Below are 19,359 nucleotides of genomic sequence, written 5' to 3'. Positions count from 1 at the left end.
GAGCAGAGGGTGTTAACTGTAGCATAGCCTACTTGTGTTTAGTTTCAACCAAAGCACATACTTTGCCTAGTGGCGCTCTGAGTTTTGGCCACGTGGCAGAAAAATGCAACCATTCGCACAATCATCCTGAAATCTCATCAGAAATTAGGTGGTGTTTTTTGCCTTCCTAGCAATTTCCCCTCCCCTGTTAGCTAGTGATAGCTACTGTTGATGATGCATAAGCTAGGCCTATTTGCAACATCACCATCTCCTGGCCACATTTACCCGCCAGATTCAGTAGCATCTGAACATAATTCATGTTTTTTGAGAGTCAAATATAATAGTTTCAGTATAGTTCAGTATAGTTTCAAACTTGTTTTTCCATTGTCATTTTTTTCCATTTTAGTATACCGTAATACCCTTGATGTCTTGTTTTGTCTTGCATGTCTCGCAAATTTGCCAAAGTAGCCTAAAGTTCGCCTCTTCCCTGGTTTTATTTAAATTACACAACTTCCTCAGGCCTTTTACAGCCTGATTGTTTAGTTAGGCTATAACACAGCAAAGAATAGGTTTAGCGATAACTGCACTGTGATTGACATTTTATGGGGGGGACAGTTTACATTTTTTAAAATGTTTTTTTTTTTAAACAAGACTGCTGTTTAAGTCGGACTGAGCTTAAATCTATGAATGTGTTCAAATCTGGAGTCATCGAATGGCTACCTGGACTACCTGCATTGACCCTTCTTTGCACTAACTCTCCTGCACTGACTCTATGCGCACACACTGGAGTCTCCATACATAATTACACTGACACTCCAACACACACACATAACATGCACACACATGCATACTGACGCCACACACACACCTTCACCACATACGCTGCTGTTACTGTCTAATCTATCCTGTTGCCTAGTCACTTTATCCCTACCTATACTGTATGTAAATAGCTAGTTCATTTACCTCGTAAACACGCACATCGACTTGGTACTGGTACTCCCTGTATATAGCCATGTTATTTTTAATTTTTAACTCTGAATTGTTGAAAAAGGACCCTTAAGTAAGCTTTTCACTGGTAGTCTACACCTGTTTACGATTCATGTGAGAAATGTGATTTGAGACAACAATCTGCTAGTGATTTCTGTAGCAGTGCAGACTACCAGAGATGATTGATTGACACACATACCAAGGGTGAAACTTGGACCACGATGAGAAGCTTGAGTCAACACAGTATGAGGATGCCTCACACTGGGCTTCCTTTCACATACTGGGCTTCCTTTTCACAACTTATCTTCAAGTTGCCAGATGGTTCTGTTTTTGTTAAAGGCTGGCACAAGATTAGCCTGGTCCCAGATCTCTTTGTGCTGTCATGCCAACTACAGTGCCTTCAGAAAGCATTCATACTCGACTTATTCCACTTTTTGTTGCGTTACAGCCTGAATTCAAAACGGGTAAAATATACTGTATAATTTTTTGGTCACCCATCTACACATAATTCCCCATAATATCAAAGTGAAAACATGTTTAAAAAAAAAAGTAAAATATATCATTTACATAGGTATTCACACTCCTGAGTCAATACATGTTACAATCACCTTTGACAGCGATTTACAGCTATGAGACTCTCTGGGTAAGTCTTTCTTTAAGAGCTTTGCACACCTGGATTGTGATATTTGTATTATTCTTAAAAAATATATATATATAGCTCTGTCAAGTTGGTTGTTGATCATTGCTAGACAGCCATTTTCAAGTCTTGCCATAGATGCTCAAGCTGATTTGAAGTAAAAACCCACTAGGCCACTCAGGTCCATTCAATGTCGTCTTGGTAGGCAACTCCAGTCTGTATTTGGCCTTGTGTTTTTAGGTTATTGTCTTACTGAAAGGTGAATTAATCTCGGTCTGTTGGAAAGCAGACAGAACCAGGTTTTTAGCTCTATTCTGTTTATTTTTAACTATATAAAAAAATGCCTATTCCTTGCCAAAGACAAGCATACCCATAACATGATGCAGCCATGCTTGAAAATATGAAGTGGTACTGTGACGTTGTGTTGGATTTGCCCCAAATGTTATTTAACACATTTTTTTTGCAATTTTAACTACAATGTTGATCCATCCTCTGTTTTCTCCTATCATAGCCATTAAATTCTGTAATTGTTTTAAAGTACCATTGGTATCATGGTGAAATCCCTGAGAGGCTTCCTTTCTCTCCAGCAACTGAGTTAGGAAGGACACCTGTAACTTTGTAGTGACTGGATGCCTTGTATCACTGTCCAAAGTGTGATTAATTACTTCACCATGCTCAAATGGATATTCAATCTCTGCTTTTAAAAAATATATGTTTTGACCCATCTACCAACGTGTCCTTTGCAAGGCATTGGAAAACCTCCCCTGTATTTTGTGGTTGACTCTGTTTGAAATTCACTGCTCGACTGAGGGATCTGTATGTGTGGGGTACAGAGATTAGGTAGTCATTCAAAAATCATGTTTAAACTATTACTGCCATTAGTCAATGCAACTTATTATGTGACTTGTTAAGCACATTTCTACTCCTGAACTTATTTAGGCTTGCCAGAACAAAGGGGTTGGATACTTATTGACTCGAGACATTTCAGCATTTAATTTGTAAACATTTCTGAAAACAATTCCAAATTGACATGATGGGGTATTGTGTGGAGACCAGTGAAACAATCTCAATTTAATCTATTATTAATTCAGTCTGTAAAACAACAAAATGTGGAAAAGGTCAAGGCGTGTGTATACTTTCTAAATGCACTGTATATGGTCAATTGGGCATTACAATGACCACCGAAGGAGTTGGCAAGAGAGTACAAACAGATCTGTGACGAGGCTAGCATAAGATGTCACGTTTTAGAATAACACAGTCTTTTACAGGATGTAGCCAGGTCCTATTTTAAAACCATTTATTTAACCTTTTATTTAACTAGGAAAGTCAGTTAAGAACATTCTTTTTTACAATAACGGCCTACCCCGGACAAACCCTACCCTAACCCAGACAACACTGGGCCAATTGTGCGCCGCCCTATAAAAGCTAGAAGTGAAGAACAGCGGCACATTCTCTGCCAACAGAATCATGTTTAGTTGATCTTGTGGTTTCAAAACCTGTGGGAATTTAGTAAACACGGACACATAGTTGGATGGAGAGTGTCAGTCAAATACAGTCAAAAAAAAATTCTGAAGATGTTTTTTTTGTAAATTGTCAGAAAACAATTGCTGTGGCAGGCTGGTGGGCTGGTTACATAGCAAATTTAGACATTGACTGCAAAAGCCAGGCATGCGGTGCGGAAACAAGGCAGTTAGATGTTAACCCATCAACATCTAGGCCTTATCAGTCACACACAGAAGCCATGCGCTTTTCCTGTGGCCGCACCAGCCTGTGCCCCACCACAGCATTTACACAATCGACAGTTTCCTTTTCAACTAGACCAGGGCCTGTATTCACTAAGCATCTTAGAGTATTAGTGCTGATCTATGATCAGTTGTTGTATTTTAGATCTGAATTAATATGATTACATAGATAGGTGTCAACCCGATACTCGATCAGCACACATGCTCTAGCGCTTTTTGTATACTGGCCCAGTTATCATTGTAGAACACAGTAACTATCTGTTATAGTTAGTTACACAATAATGAATCCTGGCAATGCTCTGAATTCAACATGACATCCAATAAAGAGCATCACATGCGATGCGTGCCGATTTCTTCCTTACATGCTACAGGTAACTGACAAAATAAAGGAAACCCCAACATAGTGTCCTAATCTAATTAAGGTGCTGGGCCACCACGAGCCGCCAGAACAGCTTCAATGTGCCTTGGCATAGATTCTACAAGTTCCTGGAACTCTATTGGAGGGATGCGACACTGTTTATCCACGAGAAATTCCATCATTTGGCATTTTGGCGCCACTCCTGAATCTCCCATAAGTGTTCAATTGGGTTGAGATCTGGTGACTGAAATAGCCATGGCATATCGTGAAACCGCAAGTTGAGCAGTCTTCGTCACTGATGCTCCCGTCAAATGTGCCCCAACAATTACCCCTATTTCAATGCCATGAAGATCTCTTCTAGCCATGGTAGCCAAAATAATGAGCAACTGGGCCTGCCCTGCACTTTTATACATGCCCCTAAGCATGATCGGATGTTAATTGCTTAATTACCTCAGGGACCACAGCTGTGTGGAAGTGCCAGCTTTCAATATACTTTATCCATCTCATTTACTCAACTGTTATCTTTATTTTGGCAGTTCCCTGTATGTTGGTAGTGGGTAAATCCATTTGAAATCAATCAGTTCTTGACAGCATGTCTTTTGATTTAAACAAATTCCATACATGTTTGCCCATGGAAGAAGTGGCCAGAAAGGGTCCTTTTTGGACCTAATTATTACACAACATTCAGGAAATAATGGTGCTCAAAGTATACCCATTTTGCATATCTGGTACCCCATTGAAATTAAACTAACTTCTAATTACTACCACAAAGATGACTGCCAGTCCACCCACCGCGTTGAATGTCAACTTAAATGGTCATGTCTATTCTGTTATCTATATTTCTATTTCTTTCTCTGATGTCTGGACCTCCAACCATCTTTGTGGTACCATTTGAAAGTTGACATTTCTATTTTATTCCAATGTTAGTATATTGATCAGCCAAAACATGACACACAAATAATAAAAAATGTCTCAACCGAGGGCGGGCACAACACAAAAACCTCAGACGTAAAATAGGGTCTAAGCCTTGCAGGTTTTCCCAAACTCTCCTGGGGCCCCCCCTGGGTGCATGTTTTTAGTTTTTTGCCCTAGCACTACGTAGCTGCTTTTCATATAATCAAAGCTTGATGATGAGTTGGTTATTTGAATCAGCTAATGCCAGGGCAAAAACCAAAACGTTACACCTTGGGGGGAGGCCCCAGGACCGAGTTTGGGAAAACCTGGTCGAAGCTACAACATGCGAATATGAAAAGAATTGAAACATTTTTAGGTAATTGACATAAATGTTAAATGAAATTTCTATTAAAAAAAACTAAAATGGTGTGTGTGATGTAGGATGTTTTTGTGTTCTTCCCAGGCTTGTTGATGACAGGTGTGTGGTGCAGCCGGACGCAGGAGACCTGGCCATTCCGCCCAAAAAGTTCAGAGGTGAGTGGGAGGAGTCAATGACTAGCTGGCCAACCGCAGAGGACTGCGTTGTAACTCCTATAGTTGTTGTATTTGATTGAATTAACTCACCGCTTTTCTGCCAAGTTAGCAGTGATGGGCAGTTTAGTAGTGGAGCGTGCCAAAGTTACTGCAGTCCACACACACACACACACACACCGACACCCTCCCAAGGCCTAGCAGGCCACTATAGCCCCATGTTGTTTTAACAGTGTGGTTTATAGGATGAGGTTTAAGTGTTTAACTGACTTTATAGAATCCCATTGAGTAAACAGCCACAAACCACACACATGCTATATACCCCCACCCAGTCACACACTCAAGTCAGTTAGTGACACACTGCCATGCAAATTACACTGAAAAAATATATAAGTGCAACATGTAAAGTGTTGGTCCCATGTTTTATGAGCTGAAATAAAAGATCCCAGAAATGTTCCATATGCACAAAGCTTATTTCTCAGAAATGTTTACATCCCTGTTAGTGAGCATTTATCTTTTGCCAAGATAATCCATCCATCTGACAGGTGTGGCATATCAAAAATCTGATTAAACAGCATGATAATTTCACAGGTGCACCTTGTGATGGGGACAATAAAAGGCCACTCTAAAATGTATAGGATCTTCTGAGAACAGCCACCCAGACAGCTGATGAAGCTGGGCTTGCACAACCGAAGAAGTTCTGCACAAACTGTCAGAAACCATCACAGGGAAGCTCATCTGCGTGCTCGCCGTCCTCACCAGGGTCTTGACCTGACTGCAGTTCGGTGTCATTAACTGACTTTGACTTTGATGGCCACTGGCACGCTGGAGAAGTGTTCTCTTCACAGATGGACCCCAGTTTCAGCTGTACCGGGCAGAGAGGTTGTGTGGGAGAGAGGTTTGGTGATGTCAACGTTGTGAATAGAGTGCCCCACAGTGGCGGTGTGGTTATGGTATGGGCTGGCATAAGCTATGGACAAAAACACAATTTAATTTTATCAATGGCAGTTTGAATGAACTGAGATACCGTGAAGAGATCCTGAGGGACATTATCATGCCATTCATCCGTAGCCATCACATCATGTTTCACTATAATAATGCACGGCCACATGTTGCAAGGATCTGTACACAATTCCTGGAACCTGAAAATGCCCAAGTTCGTCCATGGCCTGAATACTCACCAGACATGTCACCCATTGAGCATGTTTGGGATGCTGTGTATAGGCTTGTACGACAGCATGTTCCAGTTTCCGCCAATTTCCAGCAACTTTGTACAGCCAATGAAAAGGAGTGGGACAACATTCCACAGGCCACAATAAACAGCCTGATCATCTCTATGCAAACGAGATGTTGCACGTTGAATGAGGCAAATGGTGCCCACACCAGAAACGGACTGGTTTTCTGATCCACGCCCCTACCTTTACATTTAAATCTGTGACCAACAGATGCATATCTATATCCCCAGTCATGTGAAATCTATAGATTTTTTTTTTTTTAACCTTCTATATAACTAAATTCTTTGTTTTCAATGATGGCCTAGGAACAGTGGGTTAACTGCCTTGTTCAGGGGCAGAACGACAGATCTTTACCTTGTCAGCTCAGGGATTTGATCTTGCAACCTTTCGGTTACTAGTCCAATGCTCTAACCACTAGGCTACCTGCCGCCCCAACCTATAATTCATAAACGCTTAAAATGCAATATGAATCTTTTTTTTCTTTTTTTACCTCATTAAGCCATGATGAGGGCCTAATTAATGTATTTCCTTATATGAACTGGAACTCATTAAAATCTTTGAAATTGTTTTGTGTTGCGTTTATATTTATATTCAGTGTACATTATATGTAGTATGTTTGTCTGTGTGATGCATGTATATGTATTCCTCACTCACCTCCCTTTCTGTTTCTTTGTGTCTTTCTTCCTCTTTTTCTCCCAATTTCTTTCCCACTATTCATCTCTCTTTCTCTCTCCAGACTGCCTGTTCAAGGTATGTCCGATGAACAGGTACTCGGCTCAGAAGCAGTTCTGGAAGGCCAAACAGGGCAAACAAGGCAACAACTACACAGAAGCAGACCTATTCAAGAAGTTACAGGTATGACCTTTCTCCAAGTCCTAGTGTAATTCATTCACGGTCCTGGGCACGACACCCACAGGGTGTACAGGGTTTAGATCCATCCCAGTACGAACACAACTGATTCACCTAATCAAGGGCTTGATCATTACTGCAGTTGATTCGTCTAATCAAGTATGTTAGTAGTGGGCTAGAACAATAGTCTGCACACCCTGTGATTCCCCAGGACTTGGATGGACAAGCACTGCTTTAAGGGAATCAGAATCAGTTTGAGCAAGGCGAGGCACAGATTCGCTGATGGTGATCACATAAGAATTAGTCATTTGGGATGCAACGTGATTTGTAGATCGGTGATTCTGCACAATCTGGCTACAATGTAGTTAGCATCAAGCACGTTTTTCTTAATTTCCCAGCATGCAGCAGAACTGGAACAGAAGCAAAACGACACCGAGAATAAGAAGCTGCTTGGAGAGGTGGTCAAGTACAGTAACGTCATCCAGGTAACGGCCAACTACAGCCAACTCCCCTTTCTTATCAGAGACGATATCTCGGTTTGCTTTGTGCCCGTAACCTTGTGTATGTTTTCACTTTGTTACCAAGGCTGACTTTCTGTCTGTAGTCTGGCTTCTAGTGCCTCACATTGCCAATGAGGTGCTTTAACAGACAACATTTTGTATGGCACATAGTAAATTGAACTTGTATCATTTTCAATTTTCAGTCAACTGCGGGTTTGTTCCATGTGGTTTCACGAGGTTCGTGGCCTCCAACTTGGCTTAAAACTGTTGTTTTAAAGCATTTCAAAGGAATTGGTTTGGTCAGGTCCAGTCTCTTGCCACGTGATTTGGCTGTTAAAAGATGAGCCTTTTTCATTTAGTGTTCTTGTGTGCATTTTTAAAGCTAAAGCCAATTTGAATGATCTATTCAGAAAACAGAATATTTTATGTGATAAATAGGATTTCGGTAATGTTCTGATCCCTAATGCCAAGCAGAAACTGAATTGAAAGGATTTTGTGGTCAATTCCAAATAAAGTATTGACAAATTCTGAGCTCATAACAAATTGAAATAATAAATTAGCCCTTAATCTCACTTTAATAAAGAGTACCAATTTCATACGGTAACTGTTTCCTAGCAATACATGTGGTTTGGTAAAGATTAGAGTTAGGTGTTTGGGTGGGATTCGAACCAGGGACCTTGTGCATGACCTTGTGTTGTGAATGATGTGTCCTCGTGAATTGGCCCCATTTTTCTTTTCACTCTCAGCTTCTGCATATTAAAAGTAACAAGTACCTGACGGTGAACAAGCGTCTGCCGGCGCTGCTGGAGAAGAACGCCATGCGTGTGTCTCTGGACCCATCTGGCAATGAGGGCTCTTGGTTCTACATCCAGCCCTTCTGGAAGCTCCGCAGCGAGGGTGATAATGTAGGTACCTTTTGTGCTGATCTTGGATCAAGTTCCCCTTGTCTATACAATCGTAATAATTTGTGATCTGAAAAGCAAAACTGATCTTAGATCTACACTCTTACTCTGAGAATATTTATGATAAGGGGTCCTGACCTGACTGTAACTACAGGCCACTGCAATCCTGAACATGTAACCAAACGTGGAACAACTCCTAGCCCTACTTATCATAGATATGTTATGGCAAACCAAACCTCATGATGAAACTCAGTATGGTTGAGATGTTTAAGTTGTGAGAATCTTAAAAAAAAAAAAAAAAATTTAGGGGCTGTCTTAATATATCGGGTCGGCAGGGTAGCCTAGTGGTTAAGAGTGTTGGACTAGCAACCGGAAGGTTGCAAGTTCAAAACTCCCAAGCTGGCAAGTCTGTCATTCTGCCCCTGAACAGGCAGTTAACCCACTGTTCCTAGGCCGTCATTGAAAATAAGAATTTGTTCTTAACTGACTTGCCTAGTTAAATAAAGGTAAAAGAAAAAAAATATTGCTATTGTCCTGTTTTAATTAGATTGGTATTATGTCCATGTCAACGTAATGTCTTCATCCTGCTGAAATAACTCGACTGGTTGTCTCCTCTCCTTTTGCTTTTAGCATCCTATGGTGGAAGGTATTCTTCTTGTTTGAAGTGCATGGTGGAAGTTTAGGCCATGAAACTTGCTGTGAAAGCATGGTAGCACTAGCTTTGCATGAGCATTGGAAAAACTTAAGTACGTGTTTGCATTTCCACGACTCTTCTACAATTCTTTCCCCCTTAACTGTTATTGACTAACAAGATCTGCGCAATTTAGATTACAGCAATGCTATAGATACTTAGTCTGTTTATTATGATATGTAAGTGGTTTGAATGGAGATGCTTGAGACTATATGGTGCATACAGTACACTGCGTTCAGCAATTTCCCGCTGCCACACACATTACTGTATGAATGAATGTCAATGCGCTGTGTACACCCCACAGGCTACACTTCCTTCATTTTACCATGGGTTGTGCTCATCTGCTATTGTTGTGGGGAATACTTATCTCTAGATAGATGGGTAACCCTTTGCATGGGACAGGGAGTGACTGTGGACCTTTGCTGTTTGATGTGTGTCAGGTCATCTCATTCCTCTGTCCTGTGATCTGCCTCATGTGTATTATGTTTTATTCTACTTTACTCTCTTCGTTATAATGTGTATGCTAGTGTCTGACCTGTGTGCTTGGTCCCTAGGTGGTGGTGGGAGACAAGGTGGTCCTGATGCCTGTGAATGCAGGACAGCCTCTCCACGCCAGCAACATTGAGCTGCTAGACAACCCCGGCTGCAAAGAGGTACGATCCATTGAACGACTTTACCTAACCACTCGCGTCTAACCCTAACCACTTGCTAAATCAACTGTATCATAACATGCATTTTGAAAGCTGCCTGGTTATAGGTATTATTAAGAACATTAAGTCTAGTGGTAGTGCCTCAGACTCTAGCTCACACACAGGCACTGGTAAAGGGGTTACGAATGCCACCTCTGCCCCTACTCTGTCTCTCCCTCTACCTTCCGACTATCACTGTCCATAAAAAAACAAACTTTCTGGTTGCAGGTATGACATACCTGCTGACCAGCAGCTACACTACAGAACAACGTGTAGTATGTGGACACCTGCTTGTCAAACATCTCATTCCAAAATCATGGGCATTAATATCGAGTGGGTCCCCCTTTGCTGCTATAACAGCCTCCACTCTTCTGAGAAGGCGTTCCACTAGATGCTGGAACATTTCTGTAGTGGCTTGCTTCCATTCAACCACGATCATTAGTATGGTCAGGCACTGATGTTAGACCTGGCTCTCAGCCGACGTTCCAATTCATCACAAAGGTATTCATTGGGGTTGAGGTCAGGGCTCTGTGCAGGCCAGTCAAGATCTTAACAAACCATTTCTGTATGGACCTTGCTTTGTGCACTGGGGCATTGCCATGCTGAAACAGGAAAGGGCCTTCCTCCAAACTGTTGCCACAAAGTTGGAAGCACAGAATCATCTAGAATGTCATTGTGTGCTGAAGCGTTAAAATTTCCCCTCAATGGAATTAAGGGGCCTAGCCCGACCCATGAAAACAGCCCCAGACCATTTTCTCCTCCACCAAACTTTACAGTTGGCGCTATGCATTTGGGCAGGTAGTGTTCTCCTGGCATCCGCCAAACCCAGATTCGTCCGTCAGACTGCCAGATGGTGAAGCGTGATTAATCAATCCAGAACGCGTTTCCACTGAGTCCAATGATGGCGAGTCTTACAGCACTCCAGCCGACGCTTGGCGTTGCTCATGGTGATCTTAAGCCATGGCCATGGAAACCCTTTTCATGAAACTCCCGACTAACAGTTGTGCTGACTTTGCTTCCAGAAGCAGTGTGGAACTCAGTATTGAGTGTTGCAACTGAGGACAGGAGATTTTTATGCTCTATGCGCTTCAGGACTCGGTGGTCCCGTTCTGTGAGCTTGGGTGGCCTACCACATTGCGGCTGAGCCGTTGTTGCTCCAAGACGTTTCCACTTCACAATAACAGCACTTACAGCTGACCGAAGGAGCTTTAGCAGGGCATACATTTGATGAACTGACTTGTTGGAAAGGTGGCATCCTATGACGGTGCCACGTTGAAAGTCACCGACCTCTTCGGTAAGGCTATTCCACTGCCAATGTTTGTCTATGGAGATTGCATGGCTGTGTGCTCTATTTTATACACCTGTAGACAGCGGGTGTGGCTGATATAGCGGAATCCACTAATTTGAAGGGATGTCCACATACTTTTGTATATACATTGGGGAGAACATGTATTTGATACGCTGCCGATTTTGCAGGATTTCCTACTTACAAAGCATGTAGAGGTCTGTAATTTTTATCATAGGTACACTTCAACTGTGAGAGACGGAATCTAAAACAAAAATCCAGAAATTCACATTGTATGATTTTTAAGTAATTAATTTGCATTTTATTGCATGACATAAGTATTTGATACATCAGAAAAGTAGAACCTAATATTTGGTACAGAAACCTTTGTTTGCAATTACAGAGATCATACGTTTCCTGTAGTTCTTTACCAGGTTTGCACACAGTGCAGCAGGGATTTTGGCCCACTCCTCCATACAGACCTTCTCCAGATCCTTCAGGTTTCGGGGCTGTCGCTGGGCAATACAGACTTTCAGCTCCCTCCAAAGATTTTCTATTGGGTTCGGGTCTGGAGACTGGCTAGGCCACTCCAGGACCTTGAGATGCTTCTTACGGAGCCACTCCTTAGTTGCCCTGGCTGCGTGTTTCGGGTCGTTGTCATGCTGGAAGACCCAGCCATGACCCATCTTCAATGCTCTTACTGAGGGAAGGAGGTTGTTGGCCAAGATCTCGTGATACATAGCCCCATCCATCCTCCCCTCAATACGGTGCAGTCGTCCTGTCCCCTTTGCAGAAAATCATACCCAAAGAATGATGTTTCCACCTCCATGCTTCACGTTTGGGATGGTGTTTTTGGGGTTGTACTCATTCTTCGTCTTCCTCCAAACACGGCGAGTGGAGTTTAGACCAAAAAGCTCATTTTTTTCTCTCATCAGACCACATGACCTTCTCCCATTCCTCCTCTGGATCATCCAGATGGTCATTGCCAAACTTCAGACGGGCCTGGACATGCACTGGCTTGAGCAGGGGGACCTTGCGTGCGCTGCAGGATTTTAATCCATGTCGGCGTAGTGTGTTACTAATGGTTTTCTTTGAGACTGTGGTCCCAGCTTTCTTCGGGTCATTGACCAGGTCCTGCCGTGTAGTTCTGGGCTGATCCCTCACCTTCCTCATGATCATTGACACCCTACGAGGTGAGATCTTGCATGGAGCCCCAGACCGAGGGTGATAGACCGTCATCTTGAACGTCTTCCATTTTCTAATAATTGCGCCAACAGTTGTTGCCTTCTCACCAAGCTGCTTGCCTATTGTCCTGTAGCCCATCCCAGCCTTGTGCAGGTCTACAATTTTATCCCTGATGTCCTTACACAGCTGTCTGGTCTTGGCCATTGTGGAGAGTCTGTTTGATTGAGTGTGTGGACAGGTGTCTTTTATACAGGTAACGAGTTCAAACAGGTGCAGTTAATACAGGTAATAAGTGGAGAAGAGGAGGGCTTCTTAAAAAAAACTAACAGGTCTGTGAGACCCGGAATTCTTACTGGTTGGTAGGTGATCAAATACTTATGTCATGCAATAAAATGAAAATTAATTACTTAAAAATCATACAATATGATTTTCTGGATTTTAGATTCCGTCTCTCACAGTTGAAGTGTACCTATGATAAAAATTACAGACCTCTACATGCTTTGTAAGTAGGAAACACTGCCGATTTTGCAGGTTATCAAATACTTGTTCTCCCCACTGTATATTGTGTCTGAGGCTCTGCAAAGATTTGTATAGTCATGACAGTCTGTTGCTCCTCCCTGCTCCTCTCCTTGGTTGAACTGTAGGTGAACGCTTTGAACTGCAACACCAGCTGGAAGGTCACTCTGTTCATGAAGTTCAGTGACTACAGAGAGGACGTCCTCAAAGGAGTGAGTGCACTTTATCTTACCTAAATGCTTCCCATCTATGCGTACCTTTTTTTATGCAGAGGGTTGTACACAGTGTATTGATGAGGGCTCTGCTTGCACACCCACGTTTAGGCTACAACTGTTTGATTTACAAATAGCAGGAAACAGAAGACATACAGTGCCTTTGGAAAGTATACAGAGCCTTTGACTTGTTCCACATTTTGTTACATTGCAGCCTTATTCTAAAATGTATCAAATAAAATACTCAGCAATCTACACACAATACCCCATAATGACAAAGTGAAAACAGGTTTTTAGAATGTTTGCAAATGTATTAAAATATAAAAAAGATACCTTATTTACATAAGTATTCAGACTCTTTGTGACTCGAAATTGAGCTCAGGTGCATCCTGTGTCCATTGATCATCCTTGAGATGTTTCTACAACTTGATTGGGGTCCACCTGTGTTACATCCAATTGATTGGACATGATTTGGAAAGTCACACACCTGTCTATATAAGGTCCCACAGTTGACAGTGTATGTCAGAGCAAAAACCAAGCCATGAGGTTGAAGGAATTGTCTGTACAGCTCCGAGACAGTATTGTGTCGAGGCACAGATCTGGGGAAGGGTACCAAAAAATGTCTCCAGCATTGAAGGTCCCCAAGAAAACTGAGTCCATCATTCTTATTAAATGGAAGAAGTTTGGAACCACCAAAACTCTTCCTAGAGCTGGCCGCCCGGCCAAACTGAGCAATTGGGGTAGAAGGGCCTTGGATAGGGATGTGACCAAGATCCCAACAATCACTCTGACAGAGCTCTAGAGTTCCTCTGTGGAGATGGCAGAACCTTCCAGAAGGACAACCATCTCTGCAACACCACCAATCAGGCCTTTATGGTAGAGTGGCCAGAGGGAAGCCACTCTTCAGTAAAAGGCGCAAGACAGCCTGCTTGGAGTTTGCCAAAAAGGCACCTAAAGGACTCTCATGCCATGAGAAACAAGATTATCTGGTCTGATTAAACCAAGATTGAACTCTTTGGCCTGAATGCCAAGCGTCACGTCTGGAGGAAACCTGGCACCATCCCTACGGTGAAGCATGGTGGTGGCAGCATCATGCTGTGGTGATGTTTTTCACCGGCAGGGACTGGGAGACTAGTCAGGATAGAAGCAAAGATGAACGGGGCAAAGTACAAAGAGATCCTTAAAGAAAACCTCATCCAGAGCACTCGGGACCTTAGACTGTGGCCAATGTTCACCTTCCAACAGGACAACGACCCTAAGCACACAGCTAAGACAACACAGGAGTGGCTTCGGGACAAGTCTCTGAATGCCCTTGAGTGGCCCAGCCATTGCCCGGACTTGAACTCGATCTAACATCCAGCCTGACAGAGCTTGAGAAGATCTGCAGAGGTTAATGAGAGTAACTCCCCAAATACAGGTGTGCCAAGCTTGTAGTGTCATACTCAAGAAGACTCGAGGCTGAAATCGGGCCACATGTGATTTAACAAAGTACTGAGTAAAGGGTCTGAATACCTACAGTGGGGCAAAAAAGTATTTAGTCAGCCACCAAGTGTGCAAGTTCTCCCACTTAAAAAGATGAGAGGCCTGTAATTTTCATCATAGGAACACTTCAACTATGACAGACAAAAATGAGAAGAAAAAAATCCAGAAAATCACATTGTAGGATTTTTTATGAAAAGATTTTTTAATAATTAGCAAAAATGTCTAAACCTGTTTTTGCTTTGTCATTATGGGGTATTGAGTGTAGATTGACGAGGAAAACAATACATTTAATTCATTTTAGAATAAGGCTGTAACGTAACAATGTGGAAAATTCAAGTGGTCTGAATACTTTCCGAAGTATGTATTGTGATGGAAGGTGGGGTGAGTTTTTGTGTTAGGAAAAGTGTGGAGTTTAGTGAGTGAAAAAGGATGATGGTTGCAAATCCCGGAGCCCAGGTGTGTTTGAGCAGGGGTTGTGAGAGCGTTTAATTTTGTGCAGATATGGGATATACTTTAAAATAATAATGTTATATTGTATTGTAATATATATATATATATATATATATATATGTTATATTATATTGTTATAATAATGTTTTATGGGCCTACTGTAAGTAGCCTGTATGCAGCCAAATCAGAAAGATGAATGCGGTCAGAGACCGACTAAAGCAGCACCCCCGCTCTCAAGTTTCTGAGCCTGCCTGGCAGGGTTGGTCTTACAAAGCCAAAGCCCCCTGATGGGAGAGCATAATGTACAAGGAAATTCTCAAAGCTGCTAATGGGAACCTTGACGACCTTATACCTAGCCGGTGGGGATTCCGGTGGGGTGCCCCCACCCAGGTAGTGGCAGTGCTGGCAACATTGGCTGCAGTAACCCATGAGGAGGGTGTCACACTCTGACAATCAGAGAGGGGGCATATTATTGTGGCCCTGGTGGCACAAAATAATCAAAGGTCTGACTGCACAGAGATGCTTGGGGAAGATGGTCACAGCGGGGGACCAGCATGTGTGTTTCAGGGGAAGGGGGTGTATCTGATCTCCTTCACTTAGTACTTGGCAATGGTTAATCAAATTTCCCTGTTTTAGCTCTATTTTGCATGCCTTCTCAAACAGCTAGAACTGTATATGTAGTATATGCAAATCAAGTCTTTTCTTGAGTTGGTCTCAGAGATGGGGAGCTGATGATCTGAGTTTATGGTTGTTTGTGGGGGAAAGGGATAGTGTGTGTGTCCAACAACTGTTGCTAGGGAGTAAAGATGTTCGGGAAAATATAGGATGAATCACAGTAATTATTTGCTAAAATAATAATTGCTTGCCAAAAAATATATTTTTGTAATGGCAATCCTGATTAGAGGTAACAATCCTTTGCACGAACTGCCTACATTATTACGAATATTATTGGTTAATTATGGAAATTAAGAGAGCAGGATGTTTTAAATATACACTACCTTTCAAAAGTTTAGGGTTACCCAGAAATGTCCTAGTTTTTTAAAGAAAAGCACCTTTTTTTGTCCATTAAAATAACATAAAATTTATCAGAAATACAGTATAGACATTATTAATGTTGTAAATGACTATTGTGGTTGGAAATGGCTGATTTTTAATGGAATATCTACATTTATCAGCAACCATCACTCCTGTGTTCCAATGGCACGTTGTGTTATCTTATCCAAGTTGATCATTTTATAAGTCTAATTGATCATTAGAAAACCCTTTTGAAATTGTTAGCACAGGTGAAAACTGTTGTGCTGATTTAAAGAAGCAATAAAACTGACCTTCTTTAGACTAGTTGAGTATCTGGAGCATCAGCATTTGTAGGTTCTATTACATGCTCAAAATGGCCAGAAACAAAAACCTTTCTTCTGAAACTTGTCGGTCTGTTTTTGTTCTGAGAAATGAAGACTATTCCATGCGAGAAATTTCCAAGAAACTGAAGAATTCGTACAACGATGTGTACTACTCCCTTCACAGAACAGCGCAAACTGGCCCTAACCAGAATAGAAGCAGGAGTCTAAGGCCCCGGTGCACAACTGAGCAAGAGGACAAGTACATTAGAGTTTGAGAAACAGAAGCTTTACAAGTCCTCAACTGTCTGCTTCATTAAATAGTACCCACAAAACACCAGTCTCAACATCAACAGGGAAGAGGCTACTCCGGGATGCTAGACTTCTAGGCAGAGTTGCAAAGAAAAAGACATATCAGACTGGCCAATAAAAAGAAAAGATTAAGATTGGCAAAGGAACACAGACACTGGACAGGGGAACTCTTCCTAGAAGGCCAGCATCCCGGAGTCGCCTCTTCACTGTTGACGTTGAGACTGGTGTTTTGTTTCTGGCCATTTTGAGTCTAATCAAACCCACAAATGCTGATGCTCCAGATACTCAACTAGTCTAAAGAAGTCCAGTTTTATTGCTTCTTTAATCAGAACAGTTTTCAGCTGTGCTAACATAATTGCAAAAGGGTTTTCTAATGATAAATTAGCCTTATAAAATGATAAACTTGGATAAGATAACACAACGTGCCATTGGAACACAGGAGTGATGGTTGCTGATAATGAGCCTCTGTACGCCTATGTAGACATTCCATAAAAATCTGCCGTTTCCAGCTACAATAGTCTCATTTACAACATTAACAATGTCTACACTGTATTTTCGATCAATTTAATGTTATTTTAATGGACAACAAAATGAGCTTTTGTTTAAAAAAAACAAGGACATTTCTCATTGACCGAAAACTTTTGAATGGTAGTGTGTGTGTGTACAGTTTATGTATACTTCCAACTTCGACTTAGGTTGGAGTCATTAAAACTCATTTTTCAACCACTCCACAAATGTCTTGTTAACCAACTATAGTCGGTTAGGATATCTACTTTGTGCATGACACAAGTCATTTTTCTAACAATTGTTTACAGACAGTTTATTTAACTTAAAATTCACTATCACAATTCCAGTGGATCAGAAGTTTACCTTCACTAAGTTGACTGTGCCTTTCAACAGCTTGGAAAATTCCAGAAAATGACTTTAGAAGCTTCTGATAGGCTAATTGATATAATTTGAGTCAATTGGAAGTGTACTTGTGGATGTGTTTCATGGAAAAATCTAAATAATTTAGCCAAGACCTCAGAAAAAAAATTGTAGACCTCCATAAGGCTGGTTCATCTTTGGGAGCAATTTCCAAAAGCCTGAAGGTACCACATACCTCATACCGCTCAGGAAGGTGACATGTTCTGTCTCATAGAGATGAACGTACTTTGGTGCGAAAAGTGCAAATCAATCCCAGAACAACAGCAAAGGACCTTGTGAAGATGCTGGAGGAAACGGGTACAAAAGTATCTATTTCCACAGTAAAACAAGTCCTATATCGACATAACCTGAAAGGCCGCTCAGCAAGAAAGAAGCCACTGCTCTACAACCGCCATAAAAAAAGCCACACTACCGTTTGCAACTGTACATGGGGACAAAGATAGTACTTTTTTGGAGAAATGTCCTCTGGTCTGATGACACAAAAATAGAACTGTTTGGCCATAATGACCATCGTTATGTTTGGAGGAAAAAGGGGGAGGCTTGCAAGCCGAAGAACACAGTGTCAACCGTGAAGCATGGATGTGGCAGCATCATGTTGTGGGAGTGCTTTGCTGCAGGAGGAGCTGGTGCACTTCACAAAATAGATGGCATCATGAGAAAGGAAAAGTATGTGAATATATTGAAGCAACATCTCAAGACGTCAGTCAGGAAGTTAAAGCTTGGTCGCAAATGGGTCTTCCAAATGGACAATGACCCCAAGCAAACTTCAAAAGTTGTGGCAAAATGGCTTAAGGACAACAAAGTCAAGGTATTGGAGTGGCCATCACAAAGCCCTGACCTCAATCCCATAAAAAAGTCCTGGGCAGAACTGAAACAGTGTGTGCGAGCAAGGAGGCCTACAAACCTGACTCAGTTACATTGGCTCTGTCAGGAGGAATGGGCCAAAAGTCACCCAACTTATTGTGGGAAGCTTGTGGAAGGCTACCCAAAAACGTTTGACCCAAGTTAAACAATTTAAAGGCAATGCTACCAAATACTAATTGAGTGTATGTAATTGAGTAAACGTATTACCCACTGGGAATGTGATGAAAGAAAATAAAGCTGAAATAAATAATTCTCTCTACTATTATTCTGACATTTCACATTCTTAAAATAAAGCGGTGATCCTAACTGACCTAAGACAGTGAGTTTTTACAAGGATTAAATGTCAGGAATTGTGAAACTGAGTTTAAATGTATTTGGCTAAGGTGTATGTGAACTTCTGACTTCAACTGTATGTGTGTATGTACAGTGCCTTGTGAAAGTATTCGGCCCCCTTGAACTTTGCGACCTTTTGCCACATTTCAGGCTTCAAACATAAAGATATAAAACTGTATTTTTTTGTGAAGAATCAACAACAAGTGTGACACAATCATGAAGTGGAACGACATTTATTGGATATTTCAAACTTTTTTAACAAATCAAAAACTGAAAAATTGGGCGTGCAAAATTATTCAGCCCCTTTACTTTCAGTGCAGCAAACTCTCTCCAGAAGTTCAGTGAGGATCTCTGAATGATCCAATGTTGACCTAAATGACTAATGATGATCAATACAATCCACCTGTGTGTAATCAAGTCTCCGTATAAATGCACCTGCACTGTGATAGTCTCAGAGGTCCGTTA

The 19,359-nt window shown here is 41.7% G+C and overlaps 1 protein-coding gene across 3 annotated transcripts in view; it reads left to right on the top strand.

Annotated features, from left to right (window-relative positions):
• The window catches only part of LOC112232084 (inositol 1,4,5-trisphosphate receptor type 2), a 174,668-nt gene that overhangs the window by 15,815 nt on the left and 139,494 nt on the right, over positions 1 to 19,359 (top strand). For all 3 annotated transcript variants that reach the window (XR_006083609.1, XM_042323248.1, XM_042323247.1), the window contains exons 2-7: positions 5,061 to 5,131; positions 7,100 to 7,218; positions 7,611 to 7,697; positions 8,459 to 8,617; positions 9,860 to 9,958; positions 13,109 to 13,192. Coding sequence is in view for 2 of the 3 variants with exons in the window: in XM_042323248.1 (XP_042179182.1) it covers positions 5,061 to 5,131; positions 7,100 to 7,218; positions 7,611 to 7,697; positions 8,459 to 8,617; positions 9,860 to 9,958; positions 13,109 to 13,192 (619 nt within the window). In the remaining variant the exon portion in view is untranslated. The remainder of the gene's footprint in view (positions 1 to 5,060; positions 5,132 to 7,099; positions 7,219 to 7,610; positions 7,698 to 8,458; positions 8,618 to 9,859; positions 9,959 to 13,108; positions 13,193 to 19,359) is intronic.

Source organism: Oncorhynchus tshawytscha, linkage group LG06, assembly GCF_018296145.1.
Source record: "Oncorhynchus tshawytscha isolate Ot180627B linkage group LG06, Otsh_v2.0, whole genome shotgun sequence".
Taxonomy (NCBI): domain Eukaryota; kingdom Metazoa; phylum Chordata; class Actinopteri; order Salmoniformes; family Salmonidae; genus Oncorhynchus; species Oncorhynchus tshawytscha.
This window is presented reverse-complemented; position numbering and strand designations above follow the sequence as displayed.